Source organism: Diabrotica undecimpunctata, chromosome 3, assembly GCF_040954645.1.
Source record: "Diabrotica undecimpunctata isolate CICGRU chromosome 3, icDiaUnde3, whole genome shotgun sequence".
In the NCBI taxonomy this organism is placed as follows: domain Eukaryota; kingdom Metazoa; phylum Arthropoda; class Insecta; order Coleoptera; family Chrysomelidae; genus Diabrotica; species Diabrotica undecimpunctata.
In genome coordinates, this window is record NC_092805.1 from 99,472,421 (window position 1) to 99,493,365 (window position 20,945).

Here is a 20,945-nt window from a genome sequence, read left to right on the forward strand (position 1 = left end):
GTAGGATCCGTTGTTATTATGTTGTGTAACATTAATTAACCTCGACTCTGTCATGGAACGAGACTATGAAAAGGCTAATGGATAATCTCATAGATTCCGCTGACCTTAATTCCTTGCTTAATATTCTCTCGGTTTCTTTGAAAATGTTGTTCAGAATATATGTTAAATAGAAGCATTTGTTGAATATTGAAAGTACACCACCCTACCATATTTCCCAGTTTATCTTTATGTTAAATATTAGGAAAGAACTCGCGCAGACAGATGCACTTTATTTTTAATATAGATTTTTATTAAGTGGAATATTTTGTAACCGACTTCCTCTAGGTCTATTTATTTTAAGTACACCATAAAAATACGTCTTTTCTTTTAAGTTCCATAAATCGATAATTATCGCTTTTATTCGTTCGCACTCTCTGTATATACGTCGGTGTCTTATTTTGAGAAAGTCACTGTATGTTTGACTAACTAAATTAAATTATGAGCATTAGTTCGTTTGATTTTGTCTAGGTATAGAAATAAATAACATTGGCATCCCACATGCATAGCGAAGATTGTGGAAAGGAAAGTACCTTTGACAATACCTCCTGAAAATAAAAGAATTTTATTGTAATTCATTTTGACAATAAATATTAATTTCAACCAATATTTAGGGTAAATTATGTTGTACGAACATTAGTATCCCATATGCATAACAAAGCTTGTGGAACGTGCTTCCTGAGAATAAAGAAATTTTATTGTAATGGATTTTGACACTGTGACGACTAAAATAAAATGAATGCAGTGGTGCAAACTTTTTATGAAATTATATGTAACGAATATGATTATTGTAACTCCAAAATAGTCAATGAATACTGAGTTTTCTAGTTGTTTTTTTTTTATTAGGAGTATTTATTTATATTCTTTTTTAAACTCAATCACTCTACTGATATACAGATTTTAGATTTAAATAGTTAGTGAAGTATCAAAATGGAAAACCCCACTTACTTAATTCATTATTTACAATTCCATAACCATTAATGCCATTTCCCGATTAGTCATCCACTAAGCGAAATTTAGAGCCACAATTTAGTAGGTATGTCTTTCAGGGTAATTTTTAAACAGCAGGAATGCATAAATTTCGTTTAGTCGATTCTAAAATGCGTTTGAATAAAAGCTTGACAGGAAAAAGCAATTATCTGCATTTATGAATTAAATTATCTAATGATGAAACTCTATAATCCGGAAATTCATAGCCAACTAACTTTTTTTTCTTAAACGGGCTTTCTATTATTAAATTATTCGCCCTTTTGAATTTCCGTTCAATGTAAAGTAAGTAGATCAACGTTCAGTTTTTTCTACCTTAAAATATAAAAGATAATCTTTTAAGCTATAGTTGAATTCGAATAGACAAACGAATAGATAAACTTCAATAGGTTAAAATAACATTCTCACTTTTTGAAATACTCTTTTTTGCAAACAATTTTTGAACTGAAAATTAAAACGTCAAATAAACTTATTTTAAAGTAAAATTGTGGCTTATTTGCAACAAAAATAGTAAATTGCATTAAGGTACCAGAAGAAAATAAGGTACCAGCTTCAGAATAATATTTAAATGAGATGATCGCTTCTAAATTATCCGCTCCAACACTAATGTTGGTTTGAATTTTGGGCGCCAGCTCTCTTTATACCGGCCTATCTTCCTTAAAAGATTAAAAAAGCAGTGCTTTATTTGAGACAAAAAACTGGCATTCACATAAGATTGGCTGGTATGATCCAACTGTTGGCAAAAATACAGAAAAACCAAAATCTTACTGCAGACATTAAGGAAAAAGTCGAAAAAAACTTCAGAACGAAGAAAACAACTGATATGTAAAAAATATACAGAAAATACAAGAAAACTTTTAGAACAAAGACAGCGAATTTCTATTAGAAATACAAAAAATGATTTTTTCTACAGTCGAATATCGTATGTAACTCTCTAGGAGGTAAACCATAAATGACAATAAGATGGCAACACCATTTCGAAAGCTTATTAAATAGAAGTACGTCTGAACCAAATAACAAAGACATAAGGCTGGTGGACCCAGAAGATGAAAAAGAAACACAAACGAGAGCCGAAATTAAATTATAAAAGTATAAATAACCTGAAAAATAAGATTACTGCAGGGGATACAGGAATAATAAATGAACTAATTAAAGAAGGAGGTACAATATATACTTCATAAGCTGGTGGAGAATATTTATAAAGACAAATAAATGTCAACAAAATAATTTAAAACAGTATTTTTTTTATTTTTTTGTATCTCATTTCCGATATACGAAATCACAGGAATGGTTCTCTATGATAACGGTTTGTTAGATGCTTAGTAGTGCGCGCTGCCGAGCGATGAGCGGCAGCAGTATACGTCGACGGTGTGCGCTGGAAGCTGGAATCTATTGCGATTTGATTTTGACGCAAACTTTCATTTGAGCTCAGCTTTTTATATAGTTATTTTTATTGTAATAATTAGGTGTTGCCTTCTGTTGTAGGGTTTTTTAGTAATATCATCCCTTATAAATTGTAACGGTTCCAAATAAATCCCTGGAAAGTCTAAAATTTTCTCGAAATTATTCGTCGTTCTGAAACAATCTCCTTTCGACTGTTAATTTAAAAGCACCTTCTATATTACATGATAAAATTTCGTTTACATTTTTATTTTTTTTTTATTTAGATTTACATTATCAAATCTTCTTCTTCCTCTTCTTCTTGGAGTAATAAAATTATTGCGTTAAGTTGGCGAGAATTCATTTTTCTAACCGTACAACCCTTAAGAAAACAAACCTGAAACTAATTTCTAAACTTGTTTTGATCGCAACAGCATATCCGTATGTATCAGATCTAATCTAACAAACCGACTCACGTCGTGAGTCGAGTACAACAGATTCTGCTGTACGTGTATACTGTGGACTGCGCACTTTTCTAACAAACCGTAACTTTGGTCTAGCCAAACTGCGTTTTTCCTTCAGTAACATTAATTTGGATTCGAGTATTTTCTCTAGTTATGTGGCATTTTACATTAAGATTTTACTCTTGACGCACTTATCAGATTATGTCTCTATATCTATACTTCAAATCTGAAATTTTGACATGTTAAGGAAATAAATTCATTCTTTTATTTTTATTTATTCATGTTGGACTATACAATGCCTTTGCTCAAATAAAATTACTGTATTTCAAGATTTAATATAACAGAACTACAAAATAATACATTTTGTAAGTTACAATTCTTTTTAACAGAAAAATATTCAATTAAAAATAACAAACAGTTGCGCTGATACTAAAGGCTTTAATTTTTTTATCTTTCTAAATTCAGTAGATAAGAGTATTATTTGTCGCTGTGCTTCTTCAAACTTTACTAAAACTAACGAGCAAAATAATCCAAGCTTGTCGTATTACAATTGCATGTACAGTAAAACCTCCCTTAACCGAAACCTTTTTAACCGAAACATCGTTTAACCGAAACGGCTGACAGTTTCAATAATTTCGTCAATAAAAAGTAAATGTTTGTCGCAAAACGTAAACAATTCCGTTAAGTTCACTCACCAATTGATGTCTATGTGTGTTGGGAAATCACAAAAACCAAGAGCTCTAAAAGATATTTCCGAAAAGGCATTTTAAGGTATAGAAGCCAAAAAAGTTCATGGATGTCGACCACTTTATTTTTAGAATGGTTTGAAAATGAATTCGTCTCAAGTGTAAAATCCTTTTTAAAATCAAAAAACCTTCTCATCAAAGCATTGTTGCTTGTTGACAATGCGCCCTCACCCTCAAAATCTACAAAATGGTGACAATTGTCAGATTTTTGCCACCGAATATCACAAGCTTAATCCAGCCGTTAGACCAGGGAGTCATAGAGACATTCAAGAGACATTATAGAGAAGCATTCTTAAGATATCTGTTATTACAGGAGACGAATTAATCCAAAAGTGTTCCCGAAATTCTCAAATCTTTAACAATAAAACATTTTTATTGGTGAGCTGAGTCGTGGGCCAAGATCAAATCTTCAACTTTGGAAAAATGCTGGAACAAACTTTTTGATAAGATTTTTATTGACGATCCTGAAGAAGAAAATGGTAAGAAAACGACAGAAGAAATTAAACCTTTCATTAAAAATTTGCCGGGACATGACGAAATTAACTAAGAAGAGATACGTGTCTGGTTAGCAGCTGATGACTCAGAACGTGAATTCATCGACCAGGACATCATTGATATGGTTCTTTATCAAGAAAACCTGAGCATATCAGATGACGAAGATGACGACCCAAGAGGCAACAGGCAGCACAAGACCGTCGACGAGATTTTCAATGCTTTAGAGGAAAGAATTTTATACAGTAGGCCTAATTAGTTAGGGACACGACTAGATTCTTAATTTTTGTTGTCATTACATAAAGTTTTGTCCTTTTCAGATTGCTTTACGTTTCGTCGAACAATCAAATGAGGAAAACTCATGACGTTCTGCAAATTAACGATGGAGGGAGAGAGAAACATCGTTGTCAAACGAAAACGCAAAAAAAATAGCAGATTTCTTTAAAAAAGCATGTTAAACTTGTTCATTTTCCTTAATTTTATTACTTTATTTTGGATTTACTTATTAGAAAACATTATGAAATCAACTCATAGTATTTTTTAATACCAATATTTTGATCAAGAATATTATAAAAAACAATGTTATTTTTAACCGAAATTCTTGTTATCCGAAACGGCCTCCCCCCCCCCCAATTATTTCGGTTAACGGAGGTTTTACTGTATACTTTAACATATTTTAAGTTGAGATTGGCAGACATGGATTAAATAACTTGTAATAAATTATTTTGCGTACACTTTAAAAATAGTTTATAAAATCCTTATCATATTTCCTTAATTGCCTTGTCAAGTAAACGTGACCTAAATTCCGGAAACACCTTCGAAATTCACTTAATTTGAGATGCAATCGATTTATCGGAAAATATACAGAAAATTTAATTTGCGCTGCATTGGATTAGGCGAGATAAATAAGGAAATCATTTTTCGGAGATGATGACCTAAATAATTAGTCGATTGCATTTTCATTCCAAATAACACATCAACTTTATAGATCAGATGAGGCAATCTCACTTTCTAGAGCTATCCTCGTTGCATTATTGTGCACGAAGGTCCTGCAGTCTCTCTAAGGAAAAATAGAAAAGAAAAGGAAATAAATACAACATCACAACATTTAAACCAACTAATATACTGAGAGCATTTAGAAATTTAGATAAAATAAATAAGAAATATAGAATCGAAATATTGGCCTTACAAGAAACCAAACAACTGGGAATTGAAAAAAATAAGGGTGAAATAGTACTATTTTTAAAAGCGGCGTCTCAAATAGATACCTGGGGATAGGTTTTATGGTATCACAGAAAATAAGCCGAGAAGTAACTAATTTTCAAGCAATATTCAACATGCTCCTACAGACATGAAAATAAAAGCAGTTCTATGAACAACTCTAAGCTACTTGACAAACAATCAAATTATATAACATAAAAAAATGTGGAAGATATGAATGCGAAAGTAGAAAATAAGATATTTATATGAACATAATAGGTGGTAAAAGCCTGCATAAAAAAGTAATGACAATAAAAAAAAACTAATAGACCACAACCTTAAGATAATAAGTACACAATTAAGATGTACATAAAATAACCTTTATCTTCCCTGATAGGGAAACGAGAAACCGAATAGACCATGTTCTCATTGAAAGAAAACCCAATACATCCATGACTGATTGTAGAAGCTACAGAGGAAAAGATGACGACTGTGACCATATATTGACAATAGTCAAATTTAAACAAGAAATTTAAAAACAATCAAGAAAAAAAAAACAATGGAAAAATACCAATTTACCAATTACCAACCAAAAGGCAGAAATAAACAAGAGGTTGGAAAGAACCACGACGGGGAACTTAAGGGAGGAACGGGAACTAATACAAACATCCATTATAGAAGCGGCTGATTTAGCATTCAGAATCAGAAAAAGAAAAGAGAGAATACTGGTTTAATGGGGACTGCAAAGAATCCTAGCGAAGAGAAACAACGCAAAAATAGAAAATTTTAGAAATAATATAGAAAAAAGTAAAGAGCATTATAAAACCAAAAGGAGAGAAACTAAGCGATTAAGCAGGCAAAAGAAGAGAAAATTACTATAAAAACAACTAGACATAATAGAAGAAAACTATGTCCAAAAAAAAGTTAGAAACTTATCAAAGACATTTATCAAGGAGTAAAAACATTAAATGACACAAAATAAAAACAAAATGTTTTGCAGAAATAAAGATGGTACATTACTAGGAGACAAGACAGAAAAATTTAACAGATGGACAGAGTATTTCGACGAATTATTAACCGATAAAGGCCAAACAAAAACAGAAATATAACAAGGAACACAAGAAACAGAAAAACAACCGACACAGAATAACGTAATAGAAGTAATAAGAGACCTAAAAAATAATAAAAGTGCAGAAGAAAGCGGAGTGCCAGTGGACATATTAAAAGCGGGAGAATATATACTGCAGCAAAAGATAGCTCGACTTAAATATTAGAGAAAAATATTACAACTCCAAAAAATGTCAGAGCAATGGAAACGGAGGTAAAACTGACTGTGAAAATTACAAAGGAATTGCACTATTAGGACTAGTACATAAAGTACTGGCAACAATTATAAAAATTAGAATAAAAACCTACGAAACAGATATGATAGCAGAATACTAGGCTGGTTTTAAACAGGAAAGAGCAACAATCGACCAATTTTTTATGCTAAAATTATTACAAATCCATCTCAAGAAACGGACTATAGGAAGCAATGAAATCACTGGGAATACCAGGGAAACTGATGTGATTAGTTAAAATGACAAATGACGCAACTACTACAGTCAATAAAGTCATGAAAAAACGAAGACTTTCAAATCAGTTTATCGTCAATAGAGGATTTAAGTAGGGAGGCCCACTGTCAACCTAAAACTAGTAAAGATAATAAGGGGTGCCAAGATCCCGACAAACGGTACAAAATTCTAAATAAAACACAACAGTGCATAGGTTTCGCAGATGAATTAGTATTTCTGACATATTTAAGAATAGAACTTGGGAAAATGTTCACAAAATTTTAAGCAGCCGCTAGAAATATGACCTAAATATAAATCAAGAAAAAATCAAGTATATGGAGATAAGAGGGGAAAATGTAGAAGAAAATAAATAGATCAGTTTAGGAAAGAATAAGGGAGAGTACAAATTTAACATAATTTAACAGAATTTGAGTTACTTAAGGTAACAGTTACAAATAGAGGATGCGAAGAGAGAGAAATAGATAAACAGTTGTTAAAAGCTAGCAAAGCAGTAGCATCATTGAACGCACTTTTGAAGGAAAAAAATGTGTCCACGGTAGACAAAATTCGCACTTATGAAACAATAGTGAGACCAACGATATTGTATGCATGTGAAACTTTGACAATAAATCAAAAAGAAGAAAAAAAGCTAGACATTGGAAAAGAAAAATCTTAAGAAAGTTTTTTGGTGCTTCTTAACAAACTAGGAGCTAATGGAAATGAATAAGAGACCCAAAATAATACAGAAAATCAGAGCACAAAGAGTTAGGTGGTTGGAACTTGTTTTACGAATGCCAAAAGAAAGAAATACCATAAGAGTTTTCCAAGCAGGAGAACAAGGGAAGAAAAAAAGATGGAGACCACGAAGGAAGTGGTTTGATGCCGCCAGAACTGATATAAAAAATGGGAACAAGGGACTGGAGAGAACAATTGAAGTCGTACATAGAAGAAATGGGGAACTTTCATAGTCGTTCTCCATTTCTGCCACGATTGTCTAATATTCGCTTTTCTGTATCATCTTGTACCGGTTTGTTTTCGTTCCTTATGTCACAGTTCCATCTTAAATATATATATATATATATATATATATATATATATATATATATATATATATATGTATATATATGTATATATATATACATATATATAATACACTGGGATTTATTCTGTCCAAAATCAAACCTAACAACACAAGAGAAAACATATATATAATACACTGGGATTTATTCTGTCCAAAATCAAACCTAACAACACAAGAGAAAACACCAAAGAACTACATATAAAACACCCAGTCAGTGCAACAATTTCTATATGGGAGAAAATGCAAGACCAATAAGTCTTGCATTTATATATAAACCAGCACAAAACATACATAAAGAACAGAGACTTCGACAAATCGCAGATATGCACACATACCTGGGACAATGAGCACAAATTACAATAAGAAGGTGCATTTAATCGAAAAAATGTTTATTTAGACGATTGGAGTTCCACTTCGGAGAAAACATATTCAGGTACAAATTTTCATAAAAACCTTGGAAATCTTGGAAGAAACTCCTTCGATAAGCAATGAAAAGGATATAAAAATAACAAAATGACTGAGCTATATAAATGGAATCATAAGTAAAATCAATTTTAATATTGATCGAACAAAGGTTTTTGGGAGCTCGCCATTTGGCGAACTCTCAACTATGATCAACTTATCTTTTATAAATAATACCTAGTGTTTATTGCTGTTTTAATAGCATCCCAAAATAACAAACATTTATTTATATAAAAATTAATGTCAGGTTATTAAAACAATGCCTATCTGATATTAAATTTTCTTAACTCTTAAAAGTAATATTACAGAACGACGGATTTTGTATTCTCAAAATATTTGCGAATGACAGTCAATTAAAAAACCAATTTCAATGAAAATAAGTTTTTAAGTTCAATATCGTAAGTTTGAGACAGGACAACTTCAAAATTTAAATAGTTTACATTTAATATATATATATATATATATATATATATATATATATATATATATATATATATATATAAATATATATAACTGTTTTGGATGGGTTGGAGTCAATAAAAAAGCAGCAAGTTTGATGGTAATTCTAGTCCACTCCTTCAGAATTCTGACTCTTCGCCCATAGTCGTTTCGGATGTCATCGAAAAAACCCATATTTTTCTACAAGAATAAGAAATTCCAAAAGTTATATATTTGTTCCAAACGAGTCATATATATATCATATCATATATATCATATCATAACGAATCATATATATATATATATATATATATATATATATATATATATATATATATATATATATATATATATATATCTTAAATAAATTAAAACTTAATTAAATTATTTTTCGAGAATTTTCCATGCAGATTTTTAAAGATTTAGAGGTATAATTATGAGGGGTACCCGATGACAATTTTGTGAAGACGTACAAATAATTTTAATTGTTTTTATTATTATACAATCGTAAAAAGTAAAACAAAAGATTATGCCTATAAAACGTTTCTTATACAATCTAAAGAAAAAAGGTTCAAATAAAAATTGTAGATTCTAAAAAGTTCTTTGAGTTTGAAAAATAAAATACATAAAGAATTGACCGAGGTAATTTCAAAAAACACCTATGTTTGTAGTAATTTATAAATGGTAATAAGTTTGTTTTTTGCATAATGACACGTCATATAGCTAGATAAAATTGTGGCATTTAATGAACTATTAAAGTGTTTTAAATTTTAAACAGATCGACCAAATAGTTTATAGTTTTTATGATTTACAACTTTTATTTGAACCATTCTTCTTTAGAATGTATAAAAAAAGTTTTATAAGTACATATTTTTTTCACTTTTCAAGATTGTTTAAAATAGCAAAGCATGATCAGTTGTACGTCTTCACGGATTTTTCATCTGCTACCCCTTATACATTTTAAAACCTTCAAATATCTGTATAAGATTTTTTTCAGCTTTTTTTTTTCCTTGACTGGAGTATTAAGATAACACGTACCTGCATCTATATTATAGGAATAATTTGGCGATTCCCTAATCCACCCTGATATTTGGCAATATTCAAAACAGGTCGATTTTTATTCTAAAAGAAGTCATCTTTTAACGATATAGATATCTGTCAATTCTCAACCCCCTTTCTTAGGGTACCCCAACTCTTAAATTTTAAATATATCATGTCTGGCATATTGCTAGGCAGGTATTTCCCTGGAGAATTCTTACATCCATATTTTTTCGATATTAACTCTATTCTTGTGAAAAACTATCAGTTTATTGAAAGTGTTACACCTCTTAAAATCTAAACGTAACGCCTATGTTTTGCTGGTGTCAACTTCGGGTTATGTCAAAAACTACATCAATACGAAATTTGCAACAGTAATAGGAAACTTAATTAAATTTAATGTAAAATGAACTAAATTTTAAATTAATCATTAATTATAATTCCATCAATTTACTTATCAGCCATAATTATTTACTGAAATGTCCAAAATAATATCCACCAACGTCAATTAAATTATAGTCGCTGTTCGAAATTACGAAGAACATTTTGGAGCATTTTAGGGGTTCCTAGAGTACATTCTCATACACTATTCGTTGTCTTAGTTCTTCCAATGAAGCTGGAATGATATTATAAATCTTGCTTTTTAAATATCCCCATATAAAGAAGTCCAGGAGAGATAAATCAGTGATCTTGCTCTTTATTTAATAAGCCACCCATTTAACTCTACTGGACTTCTTCATATGGGGTTATTTAAGAAGCAAGGTAACGAATAGTGCATGAATGTAGTACTGAATGTAGAATGAACCCCTAAAATGCTCCAAAATATTCTTCGTAATTTGAAACTGCGACTTTATAATTGTTTGGACGTTGGTGAATATCATTGTTACCATTGTAGTAAATAGTTGTTATAGCTGATGAGTAAACTGATTTAAATTATGAATTTATTAATTTAAAATATAGTTAATCTTATTTTCCTTACATTTAATAAAGTTTCCTATGAATGTTGCAAATTTCGTTTTAACGTAGTTTTTGACATTCGCAATTGACACCAGAAAAACATATGCTTTACATTTAGTTTTTAAGAGGTATAACACTTTCAATAAGTTGATTTTTTCATAAGTTAATATCGAAAAATATAGGGATGTCTGAATTTTCCACCGAAACACCTGTCTAAGAATGTGCCACACATGGTATATTCCCTATTTCAAATTTAAGGTTTGGGGTACTGGAAGGGAGGGGCATGACAATTGACAGAGACTTATATCGTTAAAAGATGATCCCTTCATCTCTAAAAAGCGTGCTTTAATTTATGACCAATCTTTTTTATGACACCCTGCATATTTTGGAGTATTAGTAATCAGCCACTCATTAAAAACAGGAACACAAAGCATATACCAGTTTGGGAGAACAGTAATGGCTACAACGTTTTTTAATGTAATAGGCGTCAATTAAGATATCGTTTTAAAGCACTTGCAATTCCCTATGAATTAGTATTCAACTTTTTAAATCCGGCTCAATACTTAGTTTATTTTTTTTTAAGGAAATACATGTTAAACTGTAAGTTTAACATATATATATATATATATATATATATATATATATATATATATATATATATATATATATATTTACCTGCTTAATTAGTTGATTAAGTACGCCAATGGTTTAGATTTTAATTTCTTTCTCAGCATAGTTTTTGTTTTTTGTTACAATTTGTCATATTAAGTAAATGATACGAAATTATAGGATTCTCTTGTAAATATCAGCTGTAAGAATAATGTGTAGTAAATATATATATTGACGTTGGAATGTTAAAACATGTTCACCTAGATCCTATGTTAAGTACCAAGTAAGTAGCAGTGTCTGAAATCAATCGACCGTTTTTCTTTCAAATCTGTTTTTTGTTGACTAGATTTTTCAATGCACAAGGAATCTACGTTCCTGTATTTGGCTGTATACCATATATTAAAAAATTTATTAAAATCCTTTGTAAAAGGTATATATTTAAAAAAAAAAGATTTTTCAAGTCTGTTTTTCCGATAAATGCACTTTTTTATAAACAGAACTGTAAATTGTCATAATTTTAGTTATTGGCCTGATTCACTTCCTAGGATTTTCCACGAGGTACATGCAGAGCAACTGCAAAATTTAATGAAAGGGCTAGTATTTTTGGTGATCGCATGGTATAAAACGATATCTCATTTAACCTCCATTGCCATTAAAAATGTTGGAGTTATTCTTACTCTGGCTTAGGAGTCGAAGTAAAATAATCGAAAACACCGGAAAAATGTGTCCCCCTTTAATCAAAAATGTTCGTCGCAGTTCCTGATAACGCCTCTGTTTCGTTTTCGTCGACCACCCTGCATTATGATAGATTGGCCTAAATATATTAATGAAAGAGACAGACAATCAATATTTTTCAATATGTATAAAAGACGTTTTAGAATCTACTTGTAATTTTATAAACCTATTTAATTATCTAAACGACATTAGTTCTAAACAAATTACACCGCAATAACTCTAAGTAGTTAAGGCGGTTTAAAATAAAAAATAAATTTACAAGAAACTCACCCCAGAAATGTAAATAAACACGAACTACACGAAAAGCCATATTGTCTAAACTTATAAAAGATATGCATTTACCTGAATGCCAAAATTCTATATTTCGTACTAGTAATAGTGGCAAAACTGCATCCGGCACCCATTGTGTGATACATCTACCTAATTAACATCATACAAAAGGCATTCGAACTATTTGCTGCACTAATCATAGCTACCAACAATTGTATTAGTCTCATTTTATTGTCTTACTTATTAGATTTGCGCGATGAACTACATTTCCGTCTATAATTTTAAAACAAACTGTCTATTAGTTAAAAAAATATTGCGTTTCGAAGAAGAAAATAAAAACAACTTTACCGCCTAAGGATAGTCTCTTAGATACGCCCATGTCCATTTTAGATTTCTGATAAGTCATTTTCCACCCACTGTTTTATATAAATATCTTTATAAATTGCTATCTTATTAATGTGTAATTTAATAAAAATATTTATCCTTGACTTGTCAGCAAATAAAGAAATCAATGAAACGCATTAAAATAGAGTTATTAATCTGTGAATATGGACGGATATACAGGGTAAAACATGAATAAGACAAAATACAAAGAAACACTTAGTGTTTCTTCGTAAAAAGAGAAGTAAGAAATAATTAAACCAGTACAATCCACGTAATAAACGTCAGTTGCAATCTACTATATTGACAATAAACATCAAAACATAGTTTAACTTAAAATAGATAAACATTTAATAAAAGTCAGCATAAATTCAGCTGATCAAAAAAAAACGCTGAAGTATACTATAGGAATATACTTATTCCGAAAATATGTTTGATGAGAATTCTTATTTTCGTAACACCAATAAGAATTGAAAATCGTACAATCTGCAATAGTTATTGGGCGATCTTCTTCAAGTGCCATCTCCGCGGCGGAGGTCGGCAATCATCATAGCTATTCGGACTTTTGAGACGGCTGCTCCAAAAAGTTCATTTGATGTACATCCGTACCACTCTCTCAGGTTGCGCAGCCATGACATTCTACGCCTCCTTATGCTTCTCTTTCCTTGGATCTTTCCCTGCATAATCAGTTGGAGCAAGGTGTATTTCTCTCCATGTGTAATATAACCGAGATATTCCAATTTTCTTGTTTTAATTATACATATTTAAAATTTCTATTTCTTTATTCATCCTTCTCAGAAGCTCTTTGTTTGTGACGTGTTCTGTCCACGATATTTTCAAAATTCTTCTAATCACCCACAGCTCGAATGAGGCTCTATATAATAGAAGGCGATATATATTGGGCGATAGGATAGCTACAAACAACAAACTTTGATAATCCGCTTTACCCTATATTGAAACTACTTTTCAAGATAATGCCCACTAATATCAAAATACTTATCGTATCATAAGACCAGCTTTCGCATTCCATCAGGCCAACTGTTTCTTCAAATGCAGAAACAAATGGTAATCATTAGGCGTTAGGTCGGGATTGTATGGTGCTTTTTTAGGTGTTTCCAGCCAAATGATGTAATAAGGTCTTCAGCTTGATTAGCCGTATAGGAATAAGCATTATCGTGGAACAGAACGACATCCTTTTGACTGTGCAAATTACACGGTGCGAAACTCTAAAATTAATGGTAAGACACTATGGAACAGAGCTCCAAGTGCAGATATACGACGTAGATGCAAGGTGGAGAACATCAAGGACTGGGTAAGAAATAGAAGAGTAGAATGGAAAGATTATATAACCGAATGACAACAGAGTAGTAAAGATGGCGAGAGACGGTTCCAAAATAGGAAGACAATCAGTACGAAGACCAAGAAAACGATGGAACGACAACTTACTGGAGGCACATTGAAAGACAGACAGAGTCATGTTTAGATCAAAAGAATAAGAAGAAAAAGGAAAAGACGAAAAAACGGCAAATGGAATTAGGACAATCGTAAAATTAATTACAATAGTTTCTTTAGGTAAACGAGGTAATGAAGAAATAAAAAAATTATTGCAACGATATTGTAGCAATTTCTAAATCCAACCTCTTCATATTTAAAATGATGAATATCGTCAATCCATCCTTTAACAGTCGACTCGACTATTAAAAGGAAAATGATTATGATAATATTCAAAAGTTCAGAAGCTGTAAAAGATTTAATTTTCATATTAAGTTAATGATGTAATAAAGAAATGTTTTTGACTTTTAAGTATATAGAAAAATACTCTGTTCTGTTATCGGTTTTTGCAGGATACCAACAATGTTTGAAAGATAATGCTCTACTAGAACCGGTAAGCATATTTTTTATGTACGGGTCTCGGATAAGCCAAATATAAAATAAGAAAAAATTAAAGTACATATAAACATAAATAATATATGCAAGTTATTTAATGTTTTGGCTTTTTGTTTATTTATTAAAGCCAGTATTGTATTAAAGAAAGCATTGTCTAGGTCAATATTGTTCTAATATATCTTTTATGAATTACTTTTAATCAACTTTATGTATATGTGTTCTAATGTATGCGTGAGCATACCATTCTTTTGTTTCTCCTATATTTGTTTTTTTTTTGGTATTTTCTCTCCGGTTAGGAGACAGACTTACTTCATCTTCGAACCGTCTGCTGTTCACGGTCTAGTCAAAAATATATAGAAGAATAAATTTTAGTAGGCAGCAGTATAAAACTTGAATGAAGCTTTGGAAGCCATTGGAGTGCGCCAGTGAATTGGGACTCTGGTGGATGAGTAGTATGGTGAGTAACAGAGTTCGTTATTGAACCCCACTTAAAGTCATTAAGATGATAGAAAACTGGCACATAAATATAAGTGGTCTTGTTTAGATCTATTTATCATACCAGGTTTTATTTCTGTTGGGTATACCCTTTTTTATTAGAAACAACGGTCAGTCGATTCAGAGATTTTTAGAGATAATTTAGAGAGCAATTTTAAGAATAACAAACAACAAGAATTCATAGTGGGTCGTTGGAACCAAATTAAAACGATTAAAAACAGCTCAACTCCAAAAGATAACAATCGAAACAAGCAACAGTTGATGAACAATGAGATTTTGAGATTTTGAATCTAATGGACAAAAGACGAAAATTTAAGAATTAAAACGTCGAAATATATAAACAAACTAATAAGGAGATAAGGACTAAAATAGAAGCTGTAAAAGAAACATATTTCGAAAATAATTATTTGGAAATTAAAGAGTTTTTAAACTTCACTTTCAATCGAAGTTCACTTTATCAGTCGTGTATGTACCAAATGTGAGATTGTTTTGGAATAATGTATTTGGGCAAAACATAATTCGGAATGCAATGAGTGAGAAAAGTTTCGAAAGAATACGTTCAAATTTACATTTTAACGATAACTCAGTGGATACTGATGATAAATTAAAAAAACTAAGACCCGTAATAGAATCATCAGCATTTTTATCAGTTCCTATGGAAGAAATGTTGGCAGTAGATGAACAAATCTGTTCTACAAAAACAAGACACCATCTAAAACAATATCTTCCACTAAAACCACATAAATGGGGGTTCAAGTTTTTTGTTTTATCTGGAACTTCCGGCTTCTGCTATAAGTTTGAAATATATACAGGCACAGGAAATGATCCTGCAAAGCGATTTCCTGAAGAACCAGATTTTGGTGCAAGTTCAAATGTTGTCATCAGATTATCACGGGAAGTACAAGATCATCATTATCATAAAATATATTTTGATAATTATTATACCTCCATTCCCTTACTAAGCTACTTAGCAAAGAGGGAGATACATTCTTTAGGGACAGCCAGAAGGAACAGGATTCCGTCAAGTGCCAAAGGATTCAGATGCCAAAACAATGAATAGAGGAGAATATGAGGAATTCATAACAAATTTTGATGGAATGGATATCAGTAATGTATACTGGAAAGATAATAAAATAGTTGTTATGCTGTCATCATTTGTTGGAACTGAACCATCTCAAATCGTGCAGGGATATGACAGAAAGAAAAAACAAAGGGTAACTGTTACATGTCCAGCAATTGTCAAACAATACAATAAACATATGGGAGGAGTCGATTTGTTAGACAGTTACATTGGAAAGTGTAGAATTAGTAGTCTGGCTCTAGTGGTCGGACGGTAAGGACGTGCAGTGTGCTTAGGTGAGGACGACTGACCTGTTGTCAACGGAGCTTATCAGCTCCCGGTGCGTAAGACACCGTGTGTGGCACAGGCACTTGTTTTTCAAATAAGTGAAGAGTGGATGCGAGGCTATTATTAAGTTAAACCTCGAGGGGTTGCCTTTATAGGCTCCTCGCGGAGGCTTTTAGTAGCTTCGCGTTTGCGAAATATACGGGTTCATCTCAGTGGGTCGACAGGGATGACACTGTAAGGCTTAGTAATTTGTATTCTAAGTCGGACAGAAACGGCCCCTGCCTCTGAGGTGAGAGAAACTTCAAGAGGATCCCTCCCTGAGAAATCAGGGAGTGAACTACCGCGAGGTTGCTGGGACGACACCCAGGAAAACCGTCAGGCAGCGGCTTGGCGGAACGAAAAAAACAGAGTCTTCTGTGTAATAAAATCCTATTTTCTTTTGAACACTTATGTTCACTGCCTTACGGCAAGATGAGTGAAATTCCCCCCCAAAAAAGTGATGTCACGCAGGTGACATCACAAGAAAAAGAAGATGGTGACTATCCAGAGTCACTCACCCCTACGGTCGCTTCAGCGATTAAGCTTTATAATAATTTTACATCCAAATTATCCCCTGATTCCGAGTTAATCGAAGATACCTCCGATGATGAATCGTTCGTACCAAACGAGGAAGAAAACCACAGCGAGGTGGATACAGACGATAGCGTCTCTACCACCATGGAGGTCACCCCCGACGAGGAGCTGAGCCCGGCCACCGAGTCGACCGAATCAACCGTCCAGTCGGACGAAGCCCTGAACGTCCAGTCGGACGTAGCCCTGAACGTTCAGACGGACGTAGAACTGAACGCCAAGCCTGACGCAGCTCCAAGCGCCGAAGACCCGCCCCCACTTGATTTCATTGAAATGAAAAAAGCCCCCAAAGTGGACATCATCTCCACGAGCAACGATGCCGAGCCGGAGGTAGGCAAAAAACATAAACGACAAAGGCCATCAGCGGAACACTCCGACGAAGAAGAAGTGCCAAAAAAATCTACAAAGGATAAAGACGAAAGCGGTCTTTACAAATCGGTCGACTTATTGACCGAACAAATAAGACAACTCCAGAAAGAAAGCAGGCAGCGCGAAAAACAGGCACAGGCCCAAATCCAGGATCTACTAACTCAGATGACTGAGTTAAGGAAGGAGAATCAAGAGAAGGACCAAGAGATCAAGAAACTGGTCGGCCACATAATGGCCTTGACCGAGAGGAACGAAAAGCTAATAGAAGTCGAGAAGAAAAGAGACCAGGCCTTGTGGGAAACCCACAGGCCCCGAGAAACAACCCCATGCAAGACGGTGAAAGCCACTCCCTCGACATCTGGGGGTGCAGCCAAGCCTAAAGAACGCAAAACAGAAGGAAAAGAACCAGAGAAATCAGAAGCAGGATGGACAAAAGTCCAAAAGAAGGAAAAAAACAAAAAAGGCACCGCTACTGAGAAATCAGTAAACAGTAGTGAGACCAAAAAAACCAATAAGCGTTGTTGAAAAACAAACGCAAAAAATACAAGAAAGAAACGACGAAGCGCTCACAAGAGCCGCGAAAGATCTGCAAAAAAGAAGTGAGCAAAAAGCCCACAAAAACTTGGAATCTCCGAAAGAAACCCAAGTAGAAAAAGAAAACAGCGTAACCCCTCAAAAACCTGCTGAGGTTAACGTAAGAAAACCAAAACCTCCTGCGATCATCTTAAAGACGGTCGCAGAACACCAAGCAATCCTGCAAAAAGCGGCAAAAGCAGGTATTATTTCTGACAACAAGTTCGCCAGATCTGGTAGAACAATAGTAATAAATACAAAGTCAAGGGAAGACTACCTAGGAGTAGTCAAAATACTCGAAGAGTACACACCAAAGGTAGAGTATATTGCCTACCCAATCGACAACGAAAAACTGAAGAGGGTCATACTAAAAGGGCTATCTGCAAATACAAAAACAGATGTAATTCTCAACGAATTAAGGGAAAAAAATGTCGACGTTACAAGAGTAAGCAACATGTACTCTAAAAAAGAAGGAAAACAGATCTTGCCTTTCTTCTTGATCACCCTCAAAGAGGATGATATCCAAAAAATACGTGGAGTCACAAATTTGTACTTCATGAGAGTTCGTTTCGAAGACGAACTCAAAATGACAAAAGACACCCTACAATGTTTCAACTGCCAGGGCTACTACCACAGTTCTAAGGCTTGTCACTGCATCTCCAGATGCGTAAAGTGTGGAGGAAACCATCTCAGCAATGATTGTGAAAAGAGCAAAGAAACAGCCCCAAAATGTGCTAACTGTGACCAAGCACACACAGCGAATTACAGAGGATGCTCCAAAGCTCCTAAGAAGAAGATCCCTGCCCCCGTAAAACCGGCGAGCAAACCGATCACACCAACAACAACAACAACGGGCTTTAGCTATGCTCAAGCTGCCAAAACAACTACAGAAGAAGCAGCTCCTACCATGCATGATGCTGCCACACTTATTGCTTCGTTTCATACGGAGTACAATAAGAAGATGATGGAGATGATGTCCATGATGGACCGTGCAACTAAAATGATGACTGCATTCGGAGAAATACACCGACAATGCTAGCGAACCGTACGGAGGATCTACGCATAGGGTCCTGGAATTCCGGTGGAATTTTCAAAAAACTCAACCTCTTGGATGAGATGATCAACAGATTAGAGCTCGATATCGTAGCCCTTCAAGAAACCAAATTAGTGGAAAGGAAGAAAACCAAATTTCCAGGCTACGATATCTACAGAACTGACCACAGAGCGATATCAGGAGGAACAGCCATACTAGTTAAAAAAGGCTTAGAACATGAACACATACCAACACCAGATGGACTGGTGACAATGGAAGCCACGCTAGTCAGATTAAAGGCCAACAACGAAACACTAAAAATAGTGTCAGCTTATGTCAGACCTAACGATTTGATATTCGATGAAGACTTGAGCCTAATCCTCGATACAGAAGAGCCCACAGTGATTATAGGAGACCTTAATGCGAGATCTCCCCTATGGTTCGACAGAGCAACCAATAACAACGGGAGACGACTTTGCGGCCATCTCGAAAACAGACCTAACACTTACGTGATCGGACCAACAGGACCGACCTGTTTTCACGGACAACTCCCAACACATCTAGACATTGCAATCCTACACAACGTGGGTCAACAACATGAGATACAATCTCTAAATGAAGGCGATTCAACGCACAATCTAATCGTCCTGACCCTGGGTGCAATAGAACTAAACTATTTGCAGCCCCACCAAAAGAAGATTACAAACTGGTCAAACTTCAGAAGGGTTTTTAGCGAAAACATCGGTAACATCCCAACAATAAACAACATCACAGAACTAGAAGACAGTGTAACTAAACTAGAAACAACCATAAATAATGCTATCGATGCCAGCTCAAAAATCGAAAACACTACCAGACAACAAGGAAGATTCGGAGATATTAGTCTCGAACTACAAAACCTAATAAAGGAAAAAAATAGAAAAAGAAGAAGAGCCTACCGTACTAGAACTCTAGAAGATAAAAGGATCGCAAATGAGCTAGACAGGGAAGTTAAAAGACAACTACGAGAACATAGAAGCGAAAACTGGGACAACTATATCCAAGAATTAGACCCAAACAAATCCGCTCTCTGGAAACTATCGAAAATACTCCGACAGGACAAGAAACCCATACCTCCCTTACACGGAGAAAACGGGATTGTTCATACGGAGAGAGATAAAGCTGAAGTCCTAAAGGACGAACTAGAAAGAGCATGCAGAAACAACGAAAATCCCAACGAAGACATAGACTTCGAAGAAGAGGTAGAAAGAACAGCTAGAAGATTAAAGAGAAGAAAGGGCAGAATAGGAATAACTCATACATCTCCCGAGGAAATTAAAGAGCTAATCAAACTCTCTAATGCCAAAAAAGCCCCAGGACCTGACAACATCACAAACAGGGCACTCAAAAACCTACCCAACAAAGCTATTGTCTATATAACGAACATAGTAAACAACATGCTCAAATTAAGATATTTCCCAGACAGATGGAAGGAGGCACATATAATTATGATCGAAAAACCAGGGAAAGATGGCACTTTTCCGCAAAATTATAGACCTATCAGCTTATTATCATCAATAAGCAAGATAGCGGAAAGAGTTATACTAAAAAGACTCAATGAAGAATCGGAAGCACTAGGCACCATACCAGAAGCACAATTTGGATTCAGAAGCGAACATTCATGTGAACTACAAGTTCTACGTTTCACAGAATTCACAACTAAAGGATATAACGAAAAAATGTACACGGCAACAGCATTTCTGGACGTCAGTAAAGCATTTGACAGGGTCTGGCATGATGGA

The 20,945-nt window shown here is 33.7% G+C and overlaps 1 protein-coding gene across 4 annotated transcripts in view; it reads right to left on the bottom strand.

Annotated features, from left to right (window-relative positions):
* Positions 1-20,945, bottom strand: part of dnc (phosphodiesterase dunce) — a 760,818-nt gene that overhangs the window by 533,291 nt on the left and 206,582 nt on the right. The window contains exon 1 of one of the 4 annotated variants that reach the window (XM_072526404.1): positions 12,521-12,712. The exons of the other annotated variants lie outside the window; for them this stretch is intronic. Coding sequence (XP_072382505.1) covers positions 12,521-12,594 — 74 coding nt within the window. The 5' untranslated portion in view covers positions 12,595-12,712. Of the gene's footprint in view, positions 1-12,520; positions 12,713-20,945 lie in introns of those variants that run through there. 4 annotated transcript variants of the gene reach the window in all.